General features: G+C 41.7%; 1 protein-coding gene across 1 annotated transcript in view; it reads left to right on the top strand.

The window, feature by feature from the left end:
• Synj (synaptojanin) overlaps positions 1-22810 on the top strand; it is a 265110-nt gene that overhangs the window by 158335 nt on the left and 83965 nt on the right. The window contains exons 15-18 of the mRNA XM_080267540.1: positions 7846-7996; positions 12123-12268; positions 12943-13080; positions 20439-20634. Of these exons, the coding sequence (XP_080123666.1) occupies positions 7846-7996; positions 12123-12268; positions 12943-13080; positions 20439-20634 (631 nt within the window). The remainder of the gene's footprint in view (positions 1-7845; positions 7997-12122; positions 12269-12942; positions 13081-20438; positions 20635-22810) is intronic.

Genomic DNA, 22810 nt, shown 5'->3' with positions numbered 1-22810 from the left:
GGGTGCAGAAAGTGAGAAGTGTTAATGTTAAGGGCAGGGTTGCGTGAGGTAGACCAAAAAAGACCTGGGATGAGGTCATTGAGTGTGACATCAGGGATAAGGGACTGAATAAGGAAGCTGCCTGAGATCAAGCGGCATGGAGAACTGCTGTTAGGTGACCAAGGCCGATGCATGCAAGCATGCTGGAGCCTTCAAAAACGAAACAGATGAGTACAAGTACTCTCAACTTAAGTAGTTAATTGATTCCTGCAGCTCTTATGTAAGTCAAATATTTATTTAAGTCCATCAGACCAAACACACATGCCACATAACTCTTTCTCTTTTCTTCCTCCACTCTCTTAACGATATCCCCTTTCGTTTCCATCGTTATAGTTTGTCATTTTTTGCTGCTGCTCTCACCACCACCCTATTGTTCCTTTTTTGAGATGCTGAGGGTCAAAATAACAAAAAAAACAACCATGTACCTCCTGGTACAACAGTAACTGGTACAACCATAACTGATTTTGTACTAGCAAAACAAATTGAGAGGCGGGAAGTGCACAGACGCCACCTGATGCCTGACTAACGAAGAAAGGACTTGACACGCATTTTGAATAGGTAGAATACGTATTTTTATATTTAAAATTAATTTTTACATATCTCTGAATTTATGTAACTCGAATAGACTCAAGTAGAGGAGTACAGGCATACTCCGACATCTGGAGCCCCAACAACCGAACACCTGCTACACCGAACAAAAGAAATTGGGGGAACATTCCCACTATCCAAATGGCCGTCGAATCACTAGTCCAAACACTCTGCTGCTCCCTAGGTTTGAAACGTTTGTGTCTAAATGCAGATGTCGTGCGCATGGCTCTCCCCGTCCTCCCTCCATCTCCTCCCTCCTCGTCCCTCCTCCATCCCCCCCCCCCCAACGGTCAGCACTGTCAGGTGTCTCCCTCCCCGTTCCCCCACCGTCCCCCGCCCCTGCTTAGCGCACTGCCTGCCTGGCCCACTCTTGTCCACTCTTGTCGTGTTTGTTGCCCTGACCTCATCTCAGCACCTCACCTTCCCGCATTGCCACGTGCGATGTTTTGATGTGATGTTTGATGTCCCATTTTTTATCAGTAGTATTGTTTATGAGGATAATTACATTACATATGGTGTTTCTGTGTCAGTCTCTCTTGATTGAGTAAGGTATATGAGAGTTTGTGTTTGGGTCTGGAGTGCACCTCTAGCTTTTCTTCAGTATCTTATGGGGAAAATTGCTTCGATATCCAGCTACTCACTGTCTGAACACTCCCACTGGTACACAACACCGCTGAATATTGGGGTATGTCTGTACCTGTAGTGTGGACAAAATTCCACACTGCTGTAGTGCAGAATGATGTCTGCCTGTCCTCATTCATGTCCATCACTCATTTGTTTTTACCACATTAGCTGGGGGGAGGGGGGAACACTTGGTTTGTGGTGGGTGAGGGAGCATGGGCCAGGGTGCAGGAGGAATGCCCAGAGAAATGTCTGGTGAGAAAGATTTAATGTCAGATTTGTTTACATTGATGCGTCAGATTTATCTATCTATCTATTGCCAGACGCCTTAATCCCACACGGGGTGGCCACAAACAAATTGCTTTCACGTCTCCCTGTCCCCCGTCATATCACTGCCCTGCTTCCAGCTCACACCCCCCTCCCTCATATATCTCTCCACTCCATCCCTCCATCTCATCCTTGGCCTCCCCCTCCCACCATATCACTGCCCTGCTTCCAGCTCACACCCCCCTCCCTCATATACCTCTCCACTCCATCCCTCCATCTCATCCTTGGCCTCCCCCTCCACCTCATTCACATACACTCTCCTCATCAGTCTCTCACTCTCCATCCTCTCCTCATGGCCAAACCACTTCAGTGTGTTGCTCCCAACACTTCCTGTCACATCCACATACACACCACAATGCTCTTTCACATCCTCTTTTGTTAGTCTGTCTCTCCATGTGACTCCACAGGCTCCTCTCAAATAACCCATTTCCACTGCATTCACGCTTGACTTGTGTCCCTCTGACAAGGTCCAAGCCTCAATTCCATACGTTAGAGTCGGTATCACAATACTGTCATGTAGTAACTTTTTCACTTCCATGCGCACTTCCCTGTTTCTTATCAGTGCTTTCAAGGAACCAGCAACCTTTCTTCCTTGTAGTACCCTTTCAAGCACTTCACCCTCCAAACTTCAATCCTCACTCATCACACTACCCAAGTACTTAAACGAACTCGCATAAAATTGGAAGGATTTGTTTTAAATAAAAAACAGTATGTATGTAATTGTATGTGTTGTTTTAAATGGATAATTTTAAATAGATTTGTATTAAATCAACATTGTACAGTAATAGTAATGATAATGGCAAGAAGGATAGATCTTGGAAATAACATATCAGAGGTGATAGGGGTGGAAATATAAGATCAGGGTAGAAAGCCAGACACAGTATAGTTATGATGTATGTGTTTCCTCAGAGAAGAACTTGGCAAAGAGAGGATTATGAACATCTGATGAAAGAATCCATAGATGTGATAGCAAAGTTGATTAGAGGAAACAGTAAAATGGTGTTGATCGTAGATTTTAATTGTGAGGAGGTAAATTGGGAAGTATTGCTTGCAAGAACAAATAAAGAATCTTGCGGATAAAAGTCATGGACCTGGTGGTAGAAAATATAATAACTCGTCATGGAAAATACAAGAATTTGAGGAGACAATGAACTGTTGATGTTGGATTTGATATTTGCCAAAGATCTCTGTGGCATTTTTACTACAAGATACCAGTGTCCCCTGGGGAAAAGTGATGGTTTGGCCATTGAAATGCAGGTGTTGAGGAGAGATATGGGAGTGAGAGATGAAATACATACAGAACAGACAAGACTATGAAAAAGCAGACTTTGACCCCCTAACTCATCATTTTTTTTTTTTTGATCTCAGATGTGCACAGGCAGCGGCCTCTGTGCCAACCATTTGATTCTTGCTTGCCCATTTGCTCCCTCGTGCTGTCCGAGTTACCTAACCTTGTCACAAATGCAAGACCTCTACAATATTGATACTAACACCAGGTGGCAGTACAAGTACACGATATATAGTGCTGCATGTGATGGTAAGTGGAGAGAGAACTCTTAATGTGTGAAATAAGTGAAACTGTGAACTTGAAAATCATGTCTGGTGCTACCCCCAGTGGAAAGCATGGTGCTGCTCAACCTGCTGAGGGCAAGACTAAAAGGACAAAGTGTAGCCTTTCCCTTGACATGAAGTTAGACATTATTAAGTTCCATAAGGAGGGGCAACGACCAAGCAGGATTGCCGATGCCCTAAAGCTGCCCCACACACTACAGTCTTGACAGTCATAAAGAAATCTGAGGCAATAATTATGGTATCGCAGAACATGCCTTCTCTCACTGCAGGATGCCTAACTAGAGCAAAGGAGCCTATAATGAAGGAAATAGAGTGGTTTCTAGCTCTGTGGGTCGATGAACCGGAACAGAGCAAAGCAGCCTTGTCAGTGTTCTTCATTTGCACCAAGGCTGTTGATTTGTGGAAGGACCTCAAGGAAAAGGAAGGTATGAAAGCCAAGGAGGAGTTCAAGGCCAGCACAGGTTGGTTTGAGCATTTCAGGGCTCATGCGGGACTTTAATGCATGACCATGCATGGCAAGGCTGCAAGTGCAGACCAAATGGCAGCTGAGGCCTTCCTTGTGCAGCTGAAGACCATTATAGAGGAAGGGGGATACTCTCCAAAGCAGGTGTTGAATTTTGGCAAGCCTGGCATGTTTTGGAAGTAGATCTCAAGGAAGACATATATTAGTCGAGAAGAATGACAGGCGCCTAGGTTCGAGGCCGCAAAGGATTGTCCCACCCTCCTCCTGGGTGCCAATGCAGAGGGGGATCTGAAGCTCAAGCTGCTTCTTGTGTATCACTAGGAGAACCCCCGGGTGCTTGCAGGGTTACTTAAGGAACCTGGGGTTATTTGGAGATGTAATTCCAGAGCCTGGCTGACATCCACTCTCTGCAGGTTGTAAATCTCAGGGTACATGTCCCCCCTGCCTGTGCGACTATGCCAGGAGGAACAACCATGCCAATTGTTTCCTCTTGTTGGTGGACAATGCCCTGAGTCACCTGAGTCCATGAGGAGGAGTTGATAATGTCAAAGTGGTGCACCTACCCCCACCCCCCAACATGACATCACTGCATCAACCTCTGGAGCAGGGCATAATTGTGACCCTCAGGGCTTATTACCTCAACTGCACCATGGAGCATATGATGAGAGTGAGTGACTCTGGGGTGAGCAGCGTGGTTACTTGTGGAAGAAATTTAATATCAGGCATGCCATTGACAATATCAAAGTGGGATGGAAGGAGGTGCAGCCGAGTATGCAGAGCACCATGTGGCACAAGGTGTGACCAAAGTTTTTTTTTTTTTTCTCCAAGGAAGAAGGAACCAAAGGTCACGAGTCCGCAAAATGTTCCCTCCAAGAAAAAAACAAACACTTTACAAAAGAGAATCAAATTCAAGATCCGTTCATTTCGAGATGCCTGGACACACTGCATTTGAAAGACTGGAGATTATAGGAAGTAGGAAATACAGACAGAGGTAGACAGTTCCAGAGTTGACCTGTTGCATAAATGAAGGACTGGAAGTAACAATTACTTCATGAATTAGAGAGTTGGACAGAAAAGGGATGAGAGTTTGTTGCTAGACGGGTGCTACTTGCTCATTGTAGAGCTGGAGGGATGCGAGCAGACACTTCAGAGGAGCAGTGACCATTGAAGTAGCCTTCACAGGGTTCCTGTCAGTTGAAAACATCTGTTAAGACGTCATCGACCTCTTGCACAAGGCTGACTTAAGGAGGATGTTCAAGATGTCCTGGACAGCCACACCAAGCAGCTGTCCACAGTGGAGCACATTGAGCTCAAGGAATGAGTGGCGGAGGCACAGGAAGGTGAAGAGGATGGTCACCTTTGTGTTCTAGAGAAAAAAACTTTGAATGAGTTCCTTACAATAATGGACAAGGCCATAGCATTCATCAAGGACTAGGACTCAAACCATTGAGGTGTGACACATCAGTGCATGGCATTGAACAACATCTGAGGATGTACAGGGAGGTGCTGGTAGTTGAGGAAAAGGCAGCACGTCAGATCTCCATGATCTGCTTTCCCACCAGGAGTACCGAGAAAGAGCCAGTGTAATCAACAGGAGTACCAAAAAAGAGCCAGTGTAATCAACAAGTGGTGTGGAAATACAACTTTCAGCATCATCTGCATCCATCAAGTCTGCCTTGTCGTCATCGTCGCCTGACACATCCATATGCTACGCCACCACACCATCATGCTCTCCCTCAACCTCACTGTGCTGCTGTCCCTCAGTTGTACCACATTACTTTCCCAAGGTCTCACCACATCATTATCCCTCGTCTTCGCTGCATTGCTCTCCCTTTGCATCGTCACATAGCTCTTCCTATTGCTCATCACCTTCTCCAGAGGACCTGGAGTGATCATCCAGGTGCTTCAGCTGCCCTCCCCCTCCTCTGGGGGGGACCCTTGGTGACGACTCAGACTGGCCTTGGACAAACTTCAGCTAGGTAGCAGAGCAGTTTTGGGGGTTCATTTCAGGTTTTGCAGTCGAGGTCACCCTCCCTAACCCCACTGAACCCATGTTAATTCAGTCTCGATATGTGATAAACTGTTATGCAATAGGTCTTCACTTGACGCAATCCTATCTCATAACAAGACCTAACTGTGTTATTAGTCCTGAAATTGTTGGACAGTGAGTATGGCATTAGTGGCCCCTTTGCCTGGCATAAACCCAAACTGCTTCTCAGCAATACTCACTCTTTCCCTCAGCATACCTTCTAGGACTCATCGTTACCTTTATTGTCTGATTCAGATGTTTTATGCCACTATTATTTCCTCATTCCGGAGCATATCCCTTCCCCCTGTACATGTTTATAATCATACTCTTCAGCTAGTCATCAGAGACAGCACGCTCATATATTATTAGATTTATCAAATAGTTTTGATGCAAAACAATACCATGTCCTAGAAATGGAAATAAGTGGCAAAAGACCTAGGTATGAGTGTAAAATGGGAAGAGAGAATCAGTAAATCAGGGGAAGATTAAGATCTAGGAGTGACCGTACTGGATAATGTATGACCAGCAAATCATACATGATCACTGGAGGGGCATATAGATTGATGACCAATACAAGATTGGCTTTCAGCCATCAGGATGAGGAAATGTTAAGAGAGATAACTGTGTCCATGGTAGAACCGAAATAAGATTATGCAGCAGTGATATGGTCACCACATTTGAAGAAGCCTGTAAGAAAACTAGAAAAGGTACAGAGTATGACAACTAGGATGCTACCAAGTTTGAGAGAATTGTCTTGTAAAGAGAGACTGAAGAAGCTGAAGTTACCACACTTAGTGAGAAGAGAGGGCGAGGAGATATGGTGATGATGTTTAAGGAGTTAGAAAACTGGAAAAGGTGGATGGTGGAGGTCTTTTTGTGGATGATGATGGAAGGACAAGAGGACATGAATATAAATTGAAGAAGAGTAGATGCATAAATGATGTGAAAGAATTTAGTTTCCCAAATAGAAGGACAGTACTATATAGAAATCTGGAACAGTTTGGAAGAGGAGATGATGCAAGCAAAGGTCATTCTTGTGTTTAAAAGTAAATTAGACAATATAAGATAAGACTACAGGACAACACAAGCTTAGTTCAAATTCTGTATACTGCATGTAGGTAAATGTAACCCCCCCCCACACACACACACAAACACACACAAGAGAGAGTTAGAGAGAGTGATGTTGGTGACAAGCACACAACACAAGAAAGAGTGAGTTCTTGCTCTGCTGTGTAGAGAAAATGAAAGAAACATAATGATAAAAGGGCTGACTTTGAATGAGCAGGCAAGACATTGAATACCCTGACAGAAGGTTGTGCCCTTTCAGATATTGTAACTGCAGATAAGAAGAACTACAACCTCTCCTCAGCTTCTGTGAGTGTGGGATGATTCATTTCATCATTACATAAACATGTAATGATGACTTAAAGCATTTTCTTCGTAGTGCCAGGAAGGAGGCAGTGTTGAGTGAATAATATATTTTGCGTTGTAATCGGTAGGGGTGCTCACCATCCACTCACCCGACGTAGTGCTGCTCTCAGTTGCCGTCCCCATTCCTCTTTTCTTTCCTTCTTTCCTTCCGTCCTCTTCTGCATTTCCTTCATTCTTTCCTCTTCCTTCTGTCTATGGATGACTCTACACTGAGTGACAAGCCAAATGTTTTCCAGAATGTCAGGAAACCATTTACAATGCTGGGTGGTAACTATTTAACCAATTTATGGCACCTGGTGGTTTAGTGGGTAATTAAGTTGTTCCGGTCAGATTGAGCCCGTGCAGGTTTATATCCAAGGGATGGTTGGAGTTTATTACTCACGTAATGCCACTCAGGGATGAGTGAGGCTGGTCACTCTCATCTTAAATGTCAGGACCAACTTGCCTAGCCCCAGGCTTCTACGCTCCTCATGGGGCAACACAGGTTTGGATGATGATGATGATGATGATTAAATTCTGTTAAGCCAAATTGACTGCATCTGTTAAATACTTGTGTTGCAAACAGCTTCTTATTTCTGACAGCCCAGTAAGAAGAGAATATTGTATCTGGCTTGTATCCACAAAGAAATCAAGGGACCATGGCTTTCGATCACACAAGGTATTAGCTTAAGATAGTTTTGATGACAAATCTTGTGGTTTTCTAATTTTATATCTTAAATTACTTACTGGTAACCATTCATAATTTTAGAAGTACTTATGAATATTGTGTTTGCAGGTAATATCATCCAGAGATGAGAAGTTTGCAATGGTGACTTGGTCTCAGCTTGTTGGAGTAGCACTGTTTGTTTTCGTCAATGAGAGGCACGCCAACCATGTACGTGATGTATCAGTGGAGACTGTCAAGACAGGCATGCAGGGGGCTACGGGTGAGACCTTCTGTAATACAGAAAAGTCATCATGACAGGTTTATATAACATACAGAACTAACATCCAATACAGTAGCTTGCATCATTTCAAAAGCAGTACTGTAGATATTTAACCATCCACAAATACTGTACCATACATGCTCATGTATTTGGTGATCTTTTAAATGTGTTGACTCCAACTTGTGGTAGAAAACATCTTGATTTTTTTGTATGTCATATTTATACCATAAGTGAACAGATTGCATTAGTGGAGAAATGTTGTAGTATGATGGTGATGAGGATATCGGCATAGCACAGACTGGTATTGGGTGCATGAGCAAGTGTCTGAAGTCTGAGGAAAGGCAGTTATAGTTCCATTGTAATAAGGTAAAGGGAGTAAGAAAGAGTGAAAGTATCACAGAGGGCTTACTTCAATTAGGATACTAAGAGAGGTGTGTAGTAGGGTGATTATAGGGAGGGTGTGTAACAACAGAAGATACAGGTATACCCGTTTAATGATGCAGTTGGTTAAGTAAAAACCCGTCATTAGGCGGGGTATCGTATCTCAGGGTAGATTTGACATGTAAAATATAAGGATGCGTTTTTGAGCCTTGGGTGTCCCTCCTAACCAAGTCCTAAACCCACCCAAATGAGTCCAAAACCAAGTTTACAGCCAATCTAAATAGCCTACCAGCTGTAAAAGAAGCCAGCCTAAATAAATAACTCACTAAAACCAACAAATAAAATATGAAAATCATCAAATTTAAATCTAGAAAAAAATCAAGCTTAGTATACAGTACTGTACCCCAAAATGACAGTGTTCACCCCACCTGTGGCTAAAACACATTAATCTAAGTCTAAAAACAGTTTATAAATCAACCCAAACACAATTCTAGTTTAAAATATCATCAAAATTGGTTTAAAAAAAATCAAAACTCATCGTTAAACCGGGGTTTGGCCATCATTAGGTGGGGTATGGTGGTATTTCTACCCCCATCTCTAAGCCAGGCTATCACATCTAGGAGTATCATATATCAAGGCATACCTGTACCGAAGAACAGGTTGAATTTAGAAAGGGTAGGAGCTTTATAGACCATATACTTACTTTGAGATACAGTAAACTCTCAGCTATCTCCAGCACCAGCCAATCAAGGTGGTACTCCCAAGGAGAACGGGAATGCTGGTGATAAGGAGAGCTGGAGCTTCTGTTTCACTAGCTACCAAAATATCTGACCATCCCCCTTATCTGATGTTTTCAGTGTGACACTAACATGGAAAAAGTAGACCAGCATACTCTCCCTAACACATTCCTCTATCTCATGCACTACCATACGTGCACTTTACATATCACACAGTGTACCCCACTACTTCATGGGTTGATGCCAGCAGGGACATGCATCCAGAGAACTTTGTCATCATCACCTAGTGGTGAACCTTTTGAGGGGAGGTGTGAGCATTGTTTGAGGGGCCTGGATGGGATGGGGCTCGGATCTGTGCCAGAAGGTACAGGGCATTGCAGTTCCCAGACTGCTGCTTCTGCTCGATAGAGAGGGGCCCGAACTGGGGAGTAGCGCCCCAGGAGGCTGCCCTATCAATGGGTGCAAAATGGCAAGGCAGTTACAGTGCCAGGGTTCTCTTGGAGGGTGTCCCTGTAGCAGCCCTGACAGGGTGCCCCAAGGCCTCTGCCACAGCCACTGGTCACAGCTGGTGGGCTGAGGGTCTCAAATCCCATGCCTGGATTTGGGACTGTGTGGGTGAGTGGGGCCTGTGGTCTGCCTCTTCCCTTTGTTTTATCCCGATTATGACAAAAAAGGAGAAGAATCAAAGCAAGCCTTAGGAAACTGAATCACCCAGAGGGATCAGAGTGGCATCATGGAATGTGGGGCAGTTACAGTGCCAAGGCGCACTTGGAGGGTGTCCCTGTAGCTGTTCTGGCAGAGTGCCCCGAGGCCACTGCCACAACCACTGGTCGTGGCTGGTGAGCTATGGGTCTCAGGTCCCATGCCTGGACTTGGGACTGTGTGGATGGTTTGGGTTCTGTGGTCTGTCTCTTCCCTTTGTTTTGTACCGATTATGACAAAAAAGGAGAAAAATCAAAGCATTTTGAGGAAACTGTATCACCCAGGGGGATCAGAGTGGCATCATGGAATGTGGGTAATTTGAGGTGTAGAGTAGGGGAAGGGGGTGAGGCATTGAGTAGGAGGTGGGTGGATGAAAATGTGTGCAGGAGGTTAGATACAGGGGAGGATCAGCTAGAATGATTGTGGGGAGGGATTGTCAATACAAGATAGTTTGGCCAGGTAGGGCAGATGGATATCATGGTGTTGGTGTGGGTGTGTTGGTTAAGGAGAAATAGGGGGAATATGTCATGAATGGATTACTAGTGAGAGGAAGGATAATAGTTAAAATTTTGTTCAGTGGAGTCACATTTTCATTTATAGCGGCATATGCTCCACAGGCTGGACTGGATGATTCAGAAAAAGATAGATTCAGGGATGACTTAAAATGTGTGATATGGGAGATGATGATATTGTATTTTTTCAGTGACTTTAACGGTCATGCAGGTGAAGCAGCTTAAGGATATGAAGGGGTACGTGAGGAATGTACATATGGTACAAAGAATGAAGAAGGGGAAAAGATACTCAAGTTTTGGCAGGCAGTGAACATGATTGTGTGCAACACACATTTCAGGAAAAGAGAGAGTAGGTTGATTACCTATGATTCTGGGGGAAGTAGTACCCACATAGACTATTTCCTGTTTGGATGGGCTGATAGGAGGTTGGTGAGAGATGTTAAAGTTATAGGGAGTGAGGAATGTGTGCAGCAACACAAGTTATTGATATGTGACATGGTGCTTAAGGAGCGGATGATGAAAAAGAGGAATTATGCACCTAGGAGGAAAACTTGGAAATTAAAAAACAGGCCTTTTATACTGAGATCCGCAGAGTGGTGGCTGAACAGGGATCCATTGACAGATGTGTTAATGAACAGTACAGAGCTCTCAAAGACAGTCTCCTGAGAGTTACTAATTCAGTGTGTGGATGGACAAGGGGTGATGGGGTGAGGGTGTAGAAGCTGCAATTAAGGAGAAAAGAAGGCATTTCTGGGAATGGAAAAGGGGTAGAAACAATGAGGAATCCTTGGCTGCCAAGTGTAGGACTGGAAAAGAGGTTTACTGGACAAAACCTGAGTCTCAGGGACTTTGATAACTTAAATAGTGTGGAAAGGAAGAATATGATAGTAAAGGTGGCAGATCGGATTTAGAGGGAAAACAGGGATATCGTATTTTGAGCAGTGTGTGAAGAATGATGAAGGAAAGTTCGTAGTGAACAATGGGGATATTTAAGATGCCTGGAGAGAGCATTACAACTGGTTGTTGAATGAGGAGTTTGTCTGGAACAGGTAAGGTTTAGAGCCAGCAGATCCAGTGTTGGGCCCTTGGCCTTTGATTGATGCTGCTACTGGGAGCATGGCAGTAAGCAGGATGCAGGTGGGAAAGGCAGCAGGTGTGTCTGGGTTGACTGCCTCAGGTGATATGGGAGTAGAGTTAGTTACTGGCTCAGTAATTACTATTATACAGTATATGAGTGTTGTCCCAGATGGTTGGCTGAAGAGTGTAATTGTAAATGTGTACAATGGGAAGGATGATGCCCTGGAAAAAGGAAATTACAGAGGCATAAAGCTTTTGGACCAGATAATAAAAGTAATGGAAACAATTCTAGAAGTTATGATCAGGGAAAGAGTGAATATTGAGGTGCAGTTTGGGTTTATGCCCAAATCTGTATGATTAGAGAAAGAGTGAATTTTGAGATGCAGTTTGGGTTTATGCCCAGATCTGTAACTCTCCTTATGCATTTCATTCTTGGTTAAGCTTTCATCCAAGTTTTCCTTTTCGTATCTTTTTCACTGCCTCTCATCCAACAAGTTATTGTACAATCTTCCATTTTATTTCACTTGATCAAGTCACTTTTATTTACTTCTTTTAGCGTTTATTATTACTGTATATCCAGTGTCATCTAGCATACCCACACACCCGCATATTTTGTCCTGTCCTACTTCATAACTCCATATATTTATCTGTAATAACCAAGTTGATTATAAGAGTACAGAAAATTCTTTTTTTTTCTTCTTCTTCTTTTTATGACAGGCAACAAAGGTGCAGTGGGTATCAGGATGGTGGTGCGTAATACATCCATGGCATTTGTCTGCTCTCACTTTGCTGCTGGACAGAAAGAAGTCGGTGAGCGCAACAACGACTATGACAGCATTGCCAGAAAGCTCATATTCCCCCTTGTGAGTTAAACTTACCAGAGGTTATAATGATCAGTACATAAGCATAGTTTCATAGGTTAAGGATTGGTGTATGAAAATTTGTCTGGGTTCATTTACTCCCTTCAGTATCAAACCAAATATAAGTAGAGTGTGATATGTGGCTCGCAACCAAAAGCAGGATTTCTAGATGTTTTTGAAGTTTTTCAGTGGCCTCCAGTGGCTGTCTGAAATTTATACTTCAGGGATCTACATTCCTGATACGTTATATGCTAATTCAAGGTAGGCTTTCTGTATGCCATTTATTAATATGTGCCTTGTTGGATAATGATAGCCGCATCTTAGATGCCTTGCTCCTCCCCTGAAGCCCCTGAACAGGCGATGGCCATGACAGAATTGCCTCCAGGCTACCTTATCTTCACTCACTTACCTCACTCTCTCAAACACTTCATCCCCTTTTCCTTCTCTTTTAGCAATATATGTGAGAAAGCAAATATTTTAGCTCAAGTGTTCTTCTGTTATTGTTCTCTTACTTCTCCAGAAATGTTGAAAGTTTATACCAAGATGAAGTTATGATGATAGGTGTATGTACAAACGCATGCATGCCTGTCAGGCGTGTACAAAGTGCCATTTACTGGTTGGTATTGTTATGAAACCTAAGTTTGCACTGTAGTTGTACAGTATCTCTTTCTTTCTAGGGAATGCCATTGTGGGCCCATGATTATGTGTTTTGGTGTGGAGACTTCAATTACCGAATAAATCTGACTCGAGATGAAGTCATAGATTACGTCAAGAGACAAGAATGGGATGTTCTGCTTAAATATGATCAGCTCAGGGTGAGTCAGTTGTTTCCTCTCTTTTCAGTTTACTGTTGTCAGGAGTGTTGGTGTTTCTGTCACTTGACTAATGTAGCATTACATTATGTCTTATATTGTACAGCCATGAGCAAAAGTTCATCAGTGGTCCTCTGCCAGCTCAGTGTCCAGCCTTCCATATTTCTTATACATCTCTGCCTTCCATATTTCTCATACAGCCCTAAATGATAGGTAACACATCTTGTATAGCTGTGCACCAAATGTTTATGACTGTTTTTTCTCTTGCCTATTGTTTTGCTTCTACCTCCATACTTCTTTTTCCCTGATGCTTCTGAGTAGTCGTATAGTACTACCTTTTGGTAGTGTAAACAAGACTAGCTGAGAATCTATTTTTCGCTTCACATTTTGAGATAGAAATGTACATGTCTCATAATACTATGCTGAAAGTTATACAGTAATCCCTCCAGTATCCGACGTAATAGAGCCAAAGGCATGTCCGGATAGTGATCCTGTCCGGATATTGGGCCCCAGCCTCCTGGACTTGTACTTATGGACCCTAACTCAGAAAAACATCTATACAACTCCCTCTGGACATGCATTGCACCTATTTAAGACCCAAATCACACCTATAAGGGACATAAAAGACTGATATAAATGCAAAAGAACCATAAAATGAGGTTTTAGAGGTGAGTTTATACAATATTAAACATTCTGGGTACTTACAAGTCCCTGGCTACTGGACTGGTTTGAACTGCCAGTTTGCAGTCCACAGTTACCGTAATCCTCTGCACTCTAAATTCTAATTTCTTAACACTGAACAACACTGTAAATTCCCGTGTGTTCTAGTGGCAAGGTATTGCAGTTTATTCACTGTTTATTCACAAAAAAACAAGCACCTGTGGCTTGCACTGCTATAAGCATCTGCTCTCGATCAGAGTTTGGCTGTGACTGTTGATGATGGCGGGGTAACAGAGTTGCCAGATCGCAACAGCCACATTACCAATCTCTTCAACTTTCATTACCAATTTTAACTTTTCATTACCAAATTCATAAAGCTAGCATTTATTCTTCACTAATTATATATACAAGTGGAAATACATGTAATCACTCTCCTTATAATTAACACCATGTTGATTATTTTCACGCTGTGTAGGGTAGCAAATTAATCAGAGAGCAAACAATCCACCATCTCCATCCTGTGTATCCTCATACATGTGAAAAATCCATTTGGTAATGCATTATTCTGATTCATTACCAAATGAATTTTTCATTACCAAATTGGCCCACACTTGGTAATGAAAAATACCAGATGGCAACCCTGACAGGGGAGGGGGGAGGGGGAGGAAGGAAGGGGTGAAGGGACCATGGTGTAACAGCTGTTCGACGCCACGCGGCAATTTCAAAGTACGGGAGGGAAAAAAGTAAGATTTTTTTCTAATTTTTTGCGGTTTTTGGCCCATTTTGGGAATATTGGATCCCGGGACGATTATGTCCGGTTAGTGGGGATGTTTGGATATTGGGCGTTCGGATGTTAGAGGGATTACTTATCCTTTCCTACATATTGTTGAAAAAAGAAAATGCAGTAGCTCAGTAACTTTTTTTTTTTTTTCTTTATCCATCCATCCATCATCCAATCTTACATTGCCCCATGAGGAGCGTAGGAGCCAGGGGCTAGGCGGTTGGTCCCGACATTTAAGATGAGAGTGAGTTAATAAACAGAAAATGTAGCCGGACTGCAGGAGCTCCTACTCGCAGTGATGAAAAAAGTTGCTAAACTGTTTATTCTTCTCCCTATATTTTTTGTTTTACCCCCATATTTCTCTTTCTTCAGAACTCCTGAATAGTTTTACTTCCTGATGGTGGTGTAAACAAGACTAGCTGAAGCAGAATGAAGTTATTTCACTAAATTTTTTCTTTATTTCACATTTTGAGATAGACTTATACTTTTTCTGTGACCATATACAAACACCCAAAGAAGTGATGACCCGATTCCCAGTACCTTTTGCTCAGAAAGTGGTATCTGGCAACTGCCATGCCCTAGTTATATTTCATGTACTGCATACCAGAGAGAGCATATTTAGGTAAACAACATCCAAAAACAATATGTATATATATATATATAAGTGTTTTTACTGTGTATATCTCACATTATGTGAGAGGAAACCACAGTACAGTTGATCCTCGATTCAACAGACTAATAGGAGGGGACAAGTGTCCGTTGCTTGAAAAAGTCCGCTGCTTGAAAATGAAGGGAAAAATAGCCTAACCCTTGAAAATAGCAAAAGAAATACGATGTTATCGAAGATGAGCTGCAGCAGTGCTATCGCGGAATAGTTTATCTCACAATACCCCATTTTCTATGGACCCATTATATTATGACTTGCTTCATGGTGTATAGTAGAGTCTTCATAAAACACAAGATAGATTATGCAGAACCTCGTGCAAAATCAATTTCGCGCTAAAATGTGACATATATTTAGCTAGGAGCCCCATATTTTTCGTTAGAAATATATTTAAAGATAGGTAATATGTCTGCCGTAAGACATCCAAGACATGTGTTTACATTACGATCTCACTGACTTGACACATCAGTGCATTCTAACCTAACCATACCAACTAATTTTGCCCCCTAATACTCCCCATAAAAATTTTAACCACCAAGGATTGCCACAAAGCCTCTTGAAAGTCCTCATTACCATTCAAGCAAAAACTTCTGACCAAATCAACATGTGAATAATGGCTGCCCGGAATCATGCATGTTTCGCCAAGAATCACTTTCAGCGCACTAATTTAAAAAATAAAAAAAAGGTGTGAAGCTATTTTTGAGTCATTAGTCATCAACAATAAAGGAAAAAAAAAAAAACTATACTGAAGTTGTCAGCATGGAGTGATTGCATACTTCTCACTTCTCAGATACACACGAATGCAGTAATCGTGAATAATAAACAAGTCAGCCAAGCAGTATAATTTGTATGACAGTACAGTATACAGTAATTCACAAGAACTGCATTCATATGATGATCTTACCTAACTATTTGCGTTAACACACAGTGTCATCACATTCCGTAAGAGCCGAATTTTCTCTACCAAAGACCGTCAGTTCACAACAAAGGTCAGGCACAGAGCATTTCTTTTCTTTCTTTCTTTCTTTCTTTTTTTTTTTCCACACTTTGCACCCAAGGTGAAAACATGAATTTGACTGCTCCTTCATCATTAATTTTTTTTTCCCCCAACAAAGAAACTATCCACATCGTAAACACACCCGAGTCATTTCATATCTGATCGTTTACATATAAGCTCCCACACACCGCTCGCTGGTGCAGTGGTAACGCTCTCGCTTGCCAACTGGTGGACGGGAGTTCGCACCTCACTCAGCTTGCGAAACAAGTGGGTGGTTACTGTCCCCCTTGAGCAAGGGGACGGGTGTGTGCATGTGTGAAGGTCACAGCCTTGCCCTTAGATCGGACTATATGAGCTCTCAGCTCCCTTCCGGGAGGGTAAAAGCTGACGATCACGACCATCAAGTGATCCTGACCGACCCGGTGAATTACCACGTGCCACTTCGTCCAGCAGTTTTAAATTTTCCTTTGGAATAAATTCTTTTCTGTGTTCATAACAGTTTCAAGGTGCTTAGGCATAACTAAAGTTAGTTTGAAACCACGTGCTTAGAGTCCTGAGAGGAAATGAGGAGCAAGGAAATAAGCAACTAAACACTTCTCATCACGGCGATGATACACACAACACTGAGGCAGGCAGTGTCAGGTGGTGTGGGACATGGGCCACATGGGTCAGGTACAGTACAGGTAAGCCCTTAATTCACGCGAACTTTTTTCACGCGATTTCGGTTATCCACGAATTTTTCATACAATAATTAAAATATAAAATTATAGTATTCAAATAAATAATTTTAATATACAAGAGAAATAAATAAAATATAAAAATGCCTACCTGCTGCCTGTGTGCATACATATGTGTGTGTGTGTGTGTGTGTGGGAGGTCGGTCTATCACGCACCACAAAGTCAGTTTGAATCCGACGGTCAAAATATGCGTGACTTGCGAATCGTTATTTGTGGCTTATTTTTCTGCCTTCCAGTGATTGCATGCCTTGTCTGCCAATATGGGGCCTAAGCATAGTGCTAGTGATGCATGTGGTAACACACCAAAATGGACTAGTAAAGTGATGTTGCTGACAGAGAAAGTTAAAGTGTTGGACAAACTTAATGGAGGAATGTTGGCGACAATTCTCCGTCAGGATGATTCCCCGTCATTTATGTACATACCAGTTTATTTCGCAAGTACAATACACTAGTTTTTTACTTATATGAGTTATAAAATCCCCCTGAAAATTAGTTACTAAAGTATTAATTAATTAATAATAAGTATATTTATAGAATGACAAGAAATCGTCCATGTTTTGATGGTGAATTGACTTCGTGGTGAATTGTCTTGGAACCTTGTGTTTGGGGTGAGTCAACTATTCTTACAATAAAGAAGGCAGAACGTAGCATACGGGAGGCAGTGAGGGCTAGTGTACCAGACCGTGCTAAAGTGTCTCCACCTACGCCTGTGACATGGCTCGGAACCGTATGTTTGAGGTGAATGAGTCAACTGTTTGGACAATAAAGAAGGCAGAATGTAGCATATGGGAGGAGTGAGGGCTTGTTCACCAGACTGTTGAAGTGTCTCCACCTATGCCTGTGCTTGTCAGGTTTCAGTGTTAAGTTTCTTACATTTTTGTTGTTTTTCATACTTTATGCTAGTTTATAAGGTGTATGTAGTGCATAAACAGTATTATTCAGATGTAATATACTTAGTAGACATGCATAATTATGTGCACACAAGGGTAGAACATATACGTGAATTTACCACATATGCGAAGGGTCTGGGAACGTAACCCTCGCGTGAATTAAGGGCTTACCTGTACTGTGTTACAGTAATTTTTTATGTTCAGCTACAGTGTCATTTATTTTTGTACCTGTAGAGAGAAATACTGCACATAGTTAGAAATGATAACTTTCAAGTAATGGACAAATGACCAGTGTCCGGAGCGATTCTCTGCCAGCAGATGTTGTCCGTTGCTTCTGAAATCCATTGATTCAGGGTCCATAGAATCGAGCGTCAATTGTATGTTCTTAATATTTTACACATTCCTTGTCTATCCATTCTGTCATATGATTTCTCCAAATACATGAAGGCTGCATGCAACTTCTTTCCCATCTCTAGCAACTTTCCCACCTAAAACCTCAGGATGAATATCTTATCTACACAGCCTCTTCCCTTCCTAAAACCTCCCTGTTCTTCTCCAACTAATTCCAATGTTATTTCCCTGTCTCTGTCAATTAGTGTCCTACCATATACTTTTCCTGTTACTCTAAGAAGACAAATGCCCCTATGATTACCTTACATTTCTTTTTCTTTTTGTTTGTGCAGGAGGATAATTATTCCTGACTTCCCTTCTCAAGCCAATCTGCACATCTTCCATATCCAGTCTACTACTATCTCTCCCCTGTGCTTCAGAATTTCACCACACACTTTATCAGTTTCTGTAGCTTTCCCCATTTTGACTTTCTTCACTGCTTCCACTATTTCCATCCCACTGAGCTCTTTCTCCCATCTCACCTCCCTCCTTCTCCCATCTCACCTCCCTCCTTCTCCCAGCCATTCCCCACCCACTAATACTTTCATTACTTTCATTCTCTGTGTTTAACAGTTTCTTAAAGTGCTCTCTCCATCTGCTCACTTTTTGTCTGCATGCATACTGTGACATTAAATTTCATACTCCTCCAGTGGTTTAAAAAGAAAGGAGGGGGGGAGATAATTATGTGATGAGCAGCTTTGGTGTGCCAGGACAACTTTTTTTTTTTTATGCTAGGAAGAAGAAACCAAAGGCCATGAGCCTGCAATTAATGTTCCTTCCGAGAGAAAGCAAAATACAAGAGAGAGCCAAATTCAAGATCCGATCATTTCGAGATGCCTGGACACACTGCGTTTGAAAGACTGGAGATCATAGCTAGCAGGAAATGCAGACAGAGGGAGACAGTTCCAGAGTAGACCTGTTGTATAAATGAAGGACTGGGAGTAACGGTTAACTCTTGCATTAGAGAGTTGGACAGAAAAGGGATGAGAGTTTGCTGCTAGACAGGTGCTACGCGCCCGTTGAAGAGGTGGAGGGATGCAGTCAGACAGTTCAGAGGAGCATCCTGGTAAAGGATGCTAGCAACTGGATGTGTGTCCAGAAGGGAAGCTGTTCATAAGTAATTAATATTTCTAATAGTGAATTGTATAACTACCTAAAGTATAGGGAGATGTCTGTGAATCTTGAATAAAAGCTTAATTGATTTTATGATTGTTGAGCTGGGGACTATCATTGATGCAAATGTTGAGAGAAGATAGTTTAGAGGACTGTGTGATCATAGTCTTGTGGTTTGTAAAGTGAAATTTAAAAGGGAATGGAAGAGAAAGATTAGTGAGATGGGTACATTATGTTGAAGCCATCCATCCATCATCCAATCCAGCTATTTATCAGGATCATAGAGGCCCAGGGTTATTGCTACTCAGTCCAGATATTTAAGGAGAGAGTGACCAGTTGTTCTTCCTTGAGTGGCATCATGTGAACAATAAACACTGTCCATCCCGTGGAAGTAGATCCTCATGGTCCAAGACTTGTTAGAGTGCCTAAATTCACTAGACCACCTGGCAAACTGTATGAGGGCAAGTGGGGCTTATGCAGTACCAAATGAAAAAATAAAATGGGAATATTGAAACAAAAAGAGCATAAGTGCTGTAGATGAATATGAGCAAGAGACAGAGGAGGAGTTAGTCAGAGTCCCTAGTGTTAAAAGGGTGTTCTATACTAGGAAGAAAAAATGATTCGTGGTCTGTGGAAGTACAGTGACCAGTGGAAGAGAAATGAAAATGATGGTGTGGATGAAAGAAAGAAGGTCACACACACACAAAAAAAAAAAAAGATAAGGAAATTAAGTAAAAAAAAGGAAGTGATGAAAAACAATAAGAGTTGGATGATGTATGGAGATATGAATGATAAGGATTTCATCCCTTTACAGTATTAACTTGAGTGTTGATTTAATGGTCTCAGTTGAACAAGCACTGTGAGAGCAGTATAAATTAGGCACCTAGTGTGGAGGACTTCTGCATCTATTATTGGAAGGCTTGAATAATGGATGAAGGGATCTGTGTATCATTTTATTGGACACTGTTGATAAATCTGCTACTTTTTTGCTTCCTCCTTCTGATTTCTTAATCCTGTCCACCCCATTTATTATTGAGAAATAGATTTAGGATGGTGCTGATGTGAACTGTAAAATTTAAATATATTTTAAGTCAGAAAAGTATACAGAATATAATTTTGTACTTTCAGCTGAGCTATGCAGAAGGCAAATGCTTCAAAGGCTTCATAGAAGGCGACATAAACTTTGCTCCAACCTACAAGTATGACCTCTTCTCGGATGACTATGATACCAGTGACAAATTACGCATTCCAGCCTGGACAGACAGAGTTCTCTTTTGGAGGAGACAGTACCCCAAGGACAAAGAGAACCCTAATTGGAAACCAGGTAACTTCTTCAAGTAAACTCTCACTAAATCAAACAAATTGGGTGGATGCCTGATTTCATAAACCTGAAAACTCAGTAAATCCAAGGCCCCCCCCCTCCCAGTTGGGAATTCAAACATATATACATATATTTTTTAATGCAAGAGAGAAGTAAGCAAAGGCCAGGTGTCCACAAATGGTTCCCTCCGGGGGGGAGGGGGGACAAGATGTCAGAGAGCCAAATTCAAGATCCTTTCAGTAAATGACTGCAGCATCATTCTAGTACAGTCAGAACCCTACTTACGAAGGATCGACTTACAGAAAACCTCAGATACAGAAAAATTGTGTGTGTGTGTGTGTGTGTGTGTGTGTGTGTGTGTGTGTTCTTATCATACCTAATTGTTCTTACCTAATTGTATCTTAACAGGAATGAGTCAAGCTTGCACTGTCCCATGTATTAAATCACTTTTATCATACATATCCTTAAATTTATTAATTGTTTTGGCACACACTATTTCATTCGGTAGTGCATTCCACTGATCAGTTGCCCTATTTGGGAAACTGAATTTCCCTACATCTTTATCACCTCTCTTTTTATGCAGTTTTTTTACTGTCCTCTTGCTGATGCTTCCCCATAGGTTATAATTATACTCATTTATGTCTATTTTCTCTTTCCCTGAGACAAATTTATATAGCATAGTCATGTTTCTGCTTTTCCTTGGCAAATTCAGTTTGTCTAGTCTTTCTTCATAGCCTAAATCCCTTAAGCTTGGTACTCATCTTGTAGCGGCGCTTTGAACATTTTCTGTCTTATCTATGTGTTGCTTGAGATGAGGATGCCAGACTACTGATGCATACTCCATGGTTGGTCTGATGAATGATGTTACTGTCTTTCTCAGCATGTCTTCATTTATGTATATGAATGCTATTCTCTTAGTAGCAAGCAGTGTATATATGTTCCATACCTTCTCATTGATGTGGTCAGCCGAGTATTGTCTGTTATTGATAAGAACTCCTAGGTTCTTCTCTCTTTCTGATATGTGTTGGATTTTACAGTACTGTACTTCCTAACTTATAATCTCAGTCTGGTCTTTTTCCACTTTTACCAAACTTAATTACATGACACTTGTCCACATTGAATTCCATTTGCCATTTATCACACCATTCATGAAGTTTATTTAATTCTTCTTGTAGCTCTACAAGAGTCTTTGTTAGTAATACCCATTGTATTTTTGCATCATCAGCAAACATATTTAGATAGCTTTCATTTCCATTGATACTATCTATGTCATTTATATACACTAAAAACATAATTGGCGCCAGCAGTTAGCCCTGTGGAACTCCGCTACTCACTTCCCTCCATGAAGAGTAATTTCCCATTAGTACTGTTCTCATTTCCCCTTTACTGAGAAAATCTTGCATCCAACAGTACAGGTTGCCTTGGATTCCTCTTTGATGGTACAGTTTCCATAAAAGTCTTTAGTGTGGTACTCTGTCAAATGCTTTCTTGAAATCAAGATGGATACTGTCCACCCATCCTTCTCTTTTCTGTAATGTTTCTGAACTCAGTCATTGTAGCTTAACAGATTAGTAACACATGGTTTTCCCTTTCTAAAACCAAACTGCCTTTCTGTTATCATCCTGTGTTCTTGTTGATGGTTTTCCCGAACTTTTCTTATCAGCTTTTCTAATATCTTATAGCACTGGTTAGTGATACTGGTTGGTAGTTGAGTGGATTTTGTCTACTCCCTTTTCTTGAATGGGGTAACAGTGTTTGCTTCCTTCCAAATGTCAGGTACCGTAGTTTACTTTGACCCAAGGATTCCTTGCATATTAAATATAGTGTTCTGCTTAACTCTTTTGAATATTTATGTAGCACCCAACATGAAATTTCATCGGGACCAGTTGCTTTTCCTTTGTCTAATTTACTTAACTCCTTCTTGATATTTGTATATCTGGTAATATGTGTGGGGCATGCTTGTTCCATGTCATCCCTCACAAAATCATTTTCTTCCATAAAAATTGATTGGAAATATTTATGTAGTTCATTTTTCATTCATTCATTGCCAGACGCCATGTATCCCAAACGGGGTGACCAAGGGCTTAGAGTTAATTGTTTTACAGGGAGGGGCACTAATCCTCCACCAACCCCACTTCACATGTAGTGCTTCACCAATATCTTTCTCTTGTGTATAGAT

The sequence above is a fragment of the Coenobita brevimanus genome, chromosome 24 (assembly GCF_032717465.1).
Source record: "Coenobita brevimanus isolate Jiangsu-jjx chromosome 24, ASM3271746v2, whole genome shotgun sequence".
NCBI classification, from domain to species: domain Eukaryota; kingdom Metazoa; phylum Arthropoda; class Malacostraca; order Decapoda; family Coenobitidae; genus Coenobita; species Coenobita brevimanus.
This window is presented reverse-complemented; position numbering and strand designations above follow the sequence as displayed.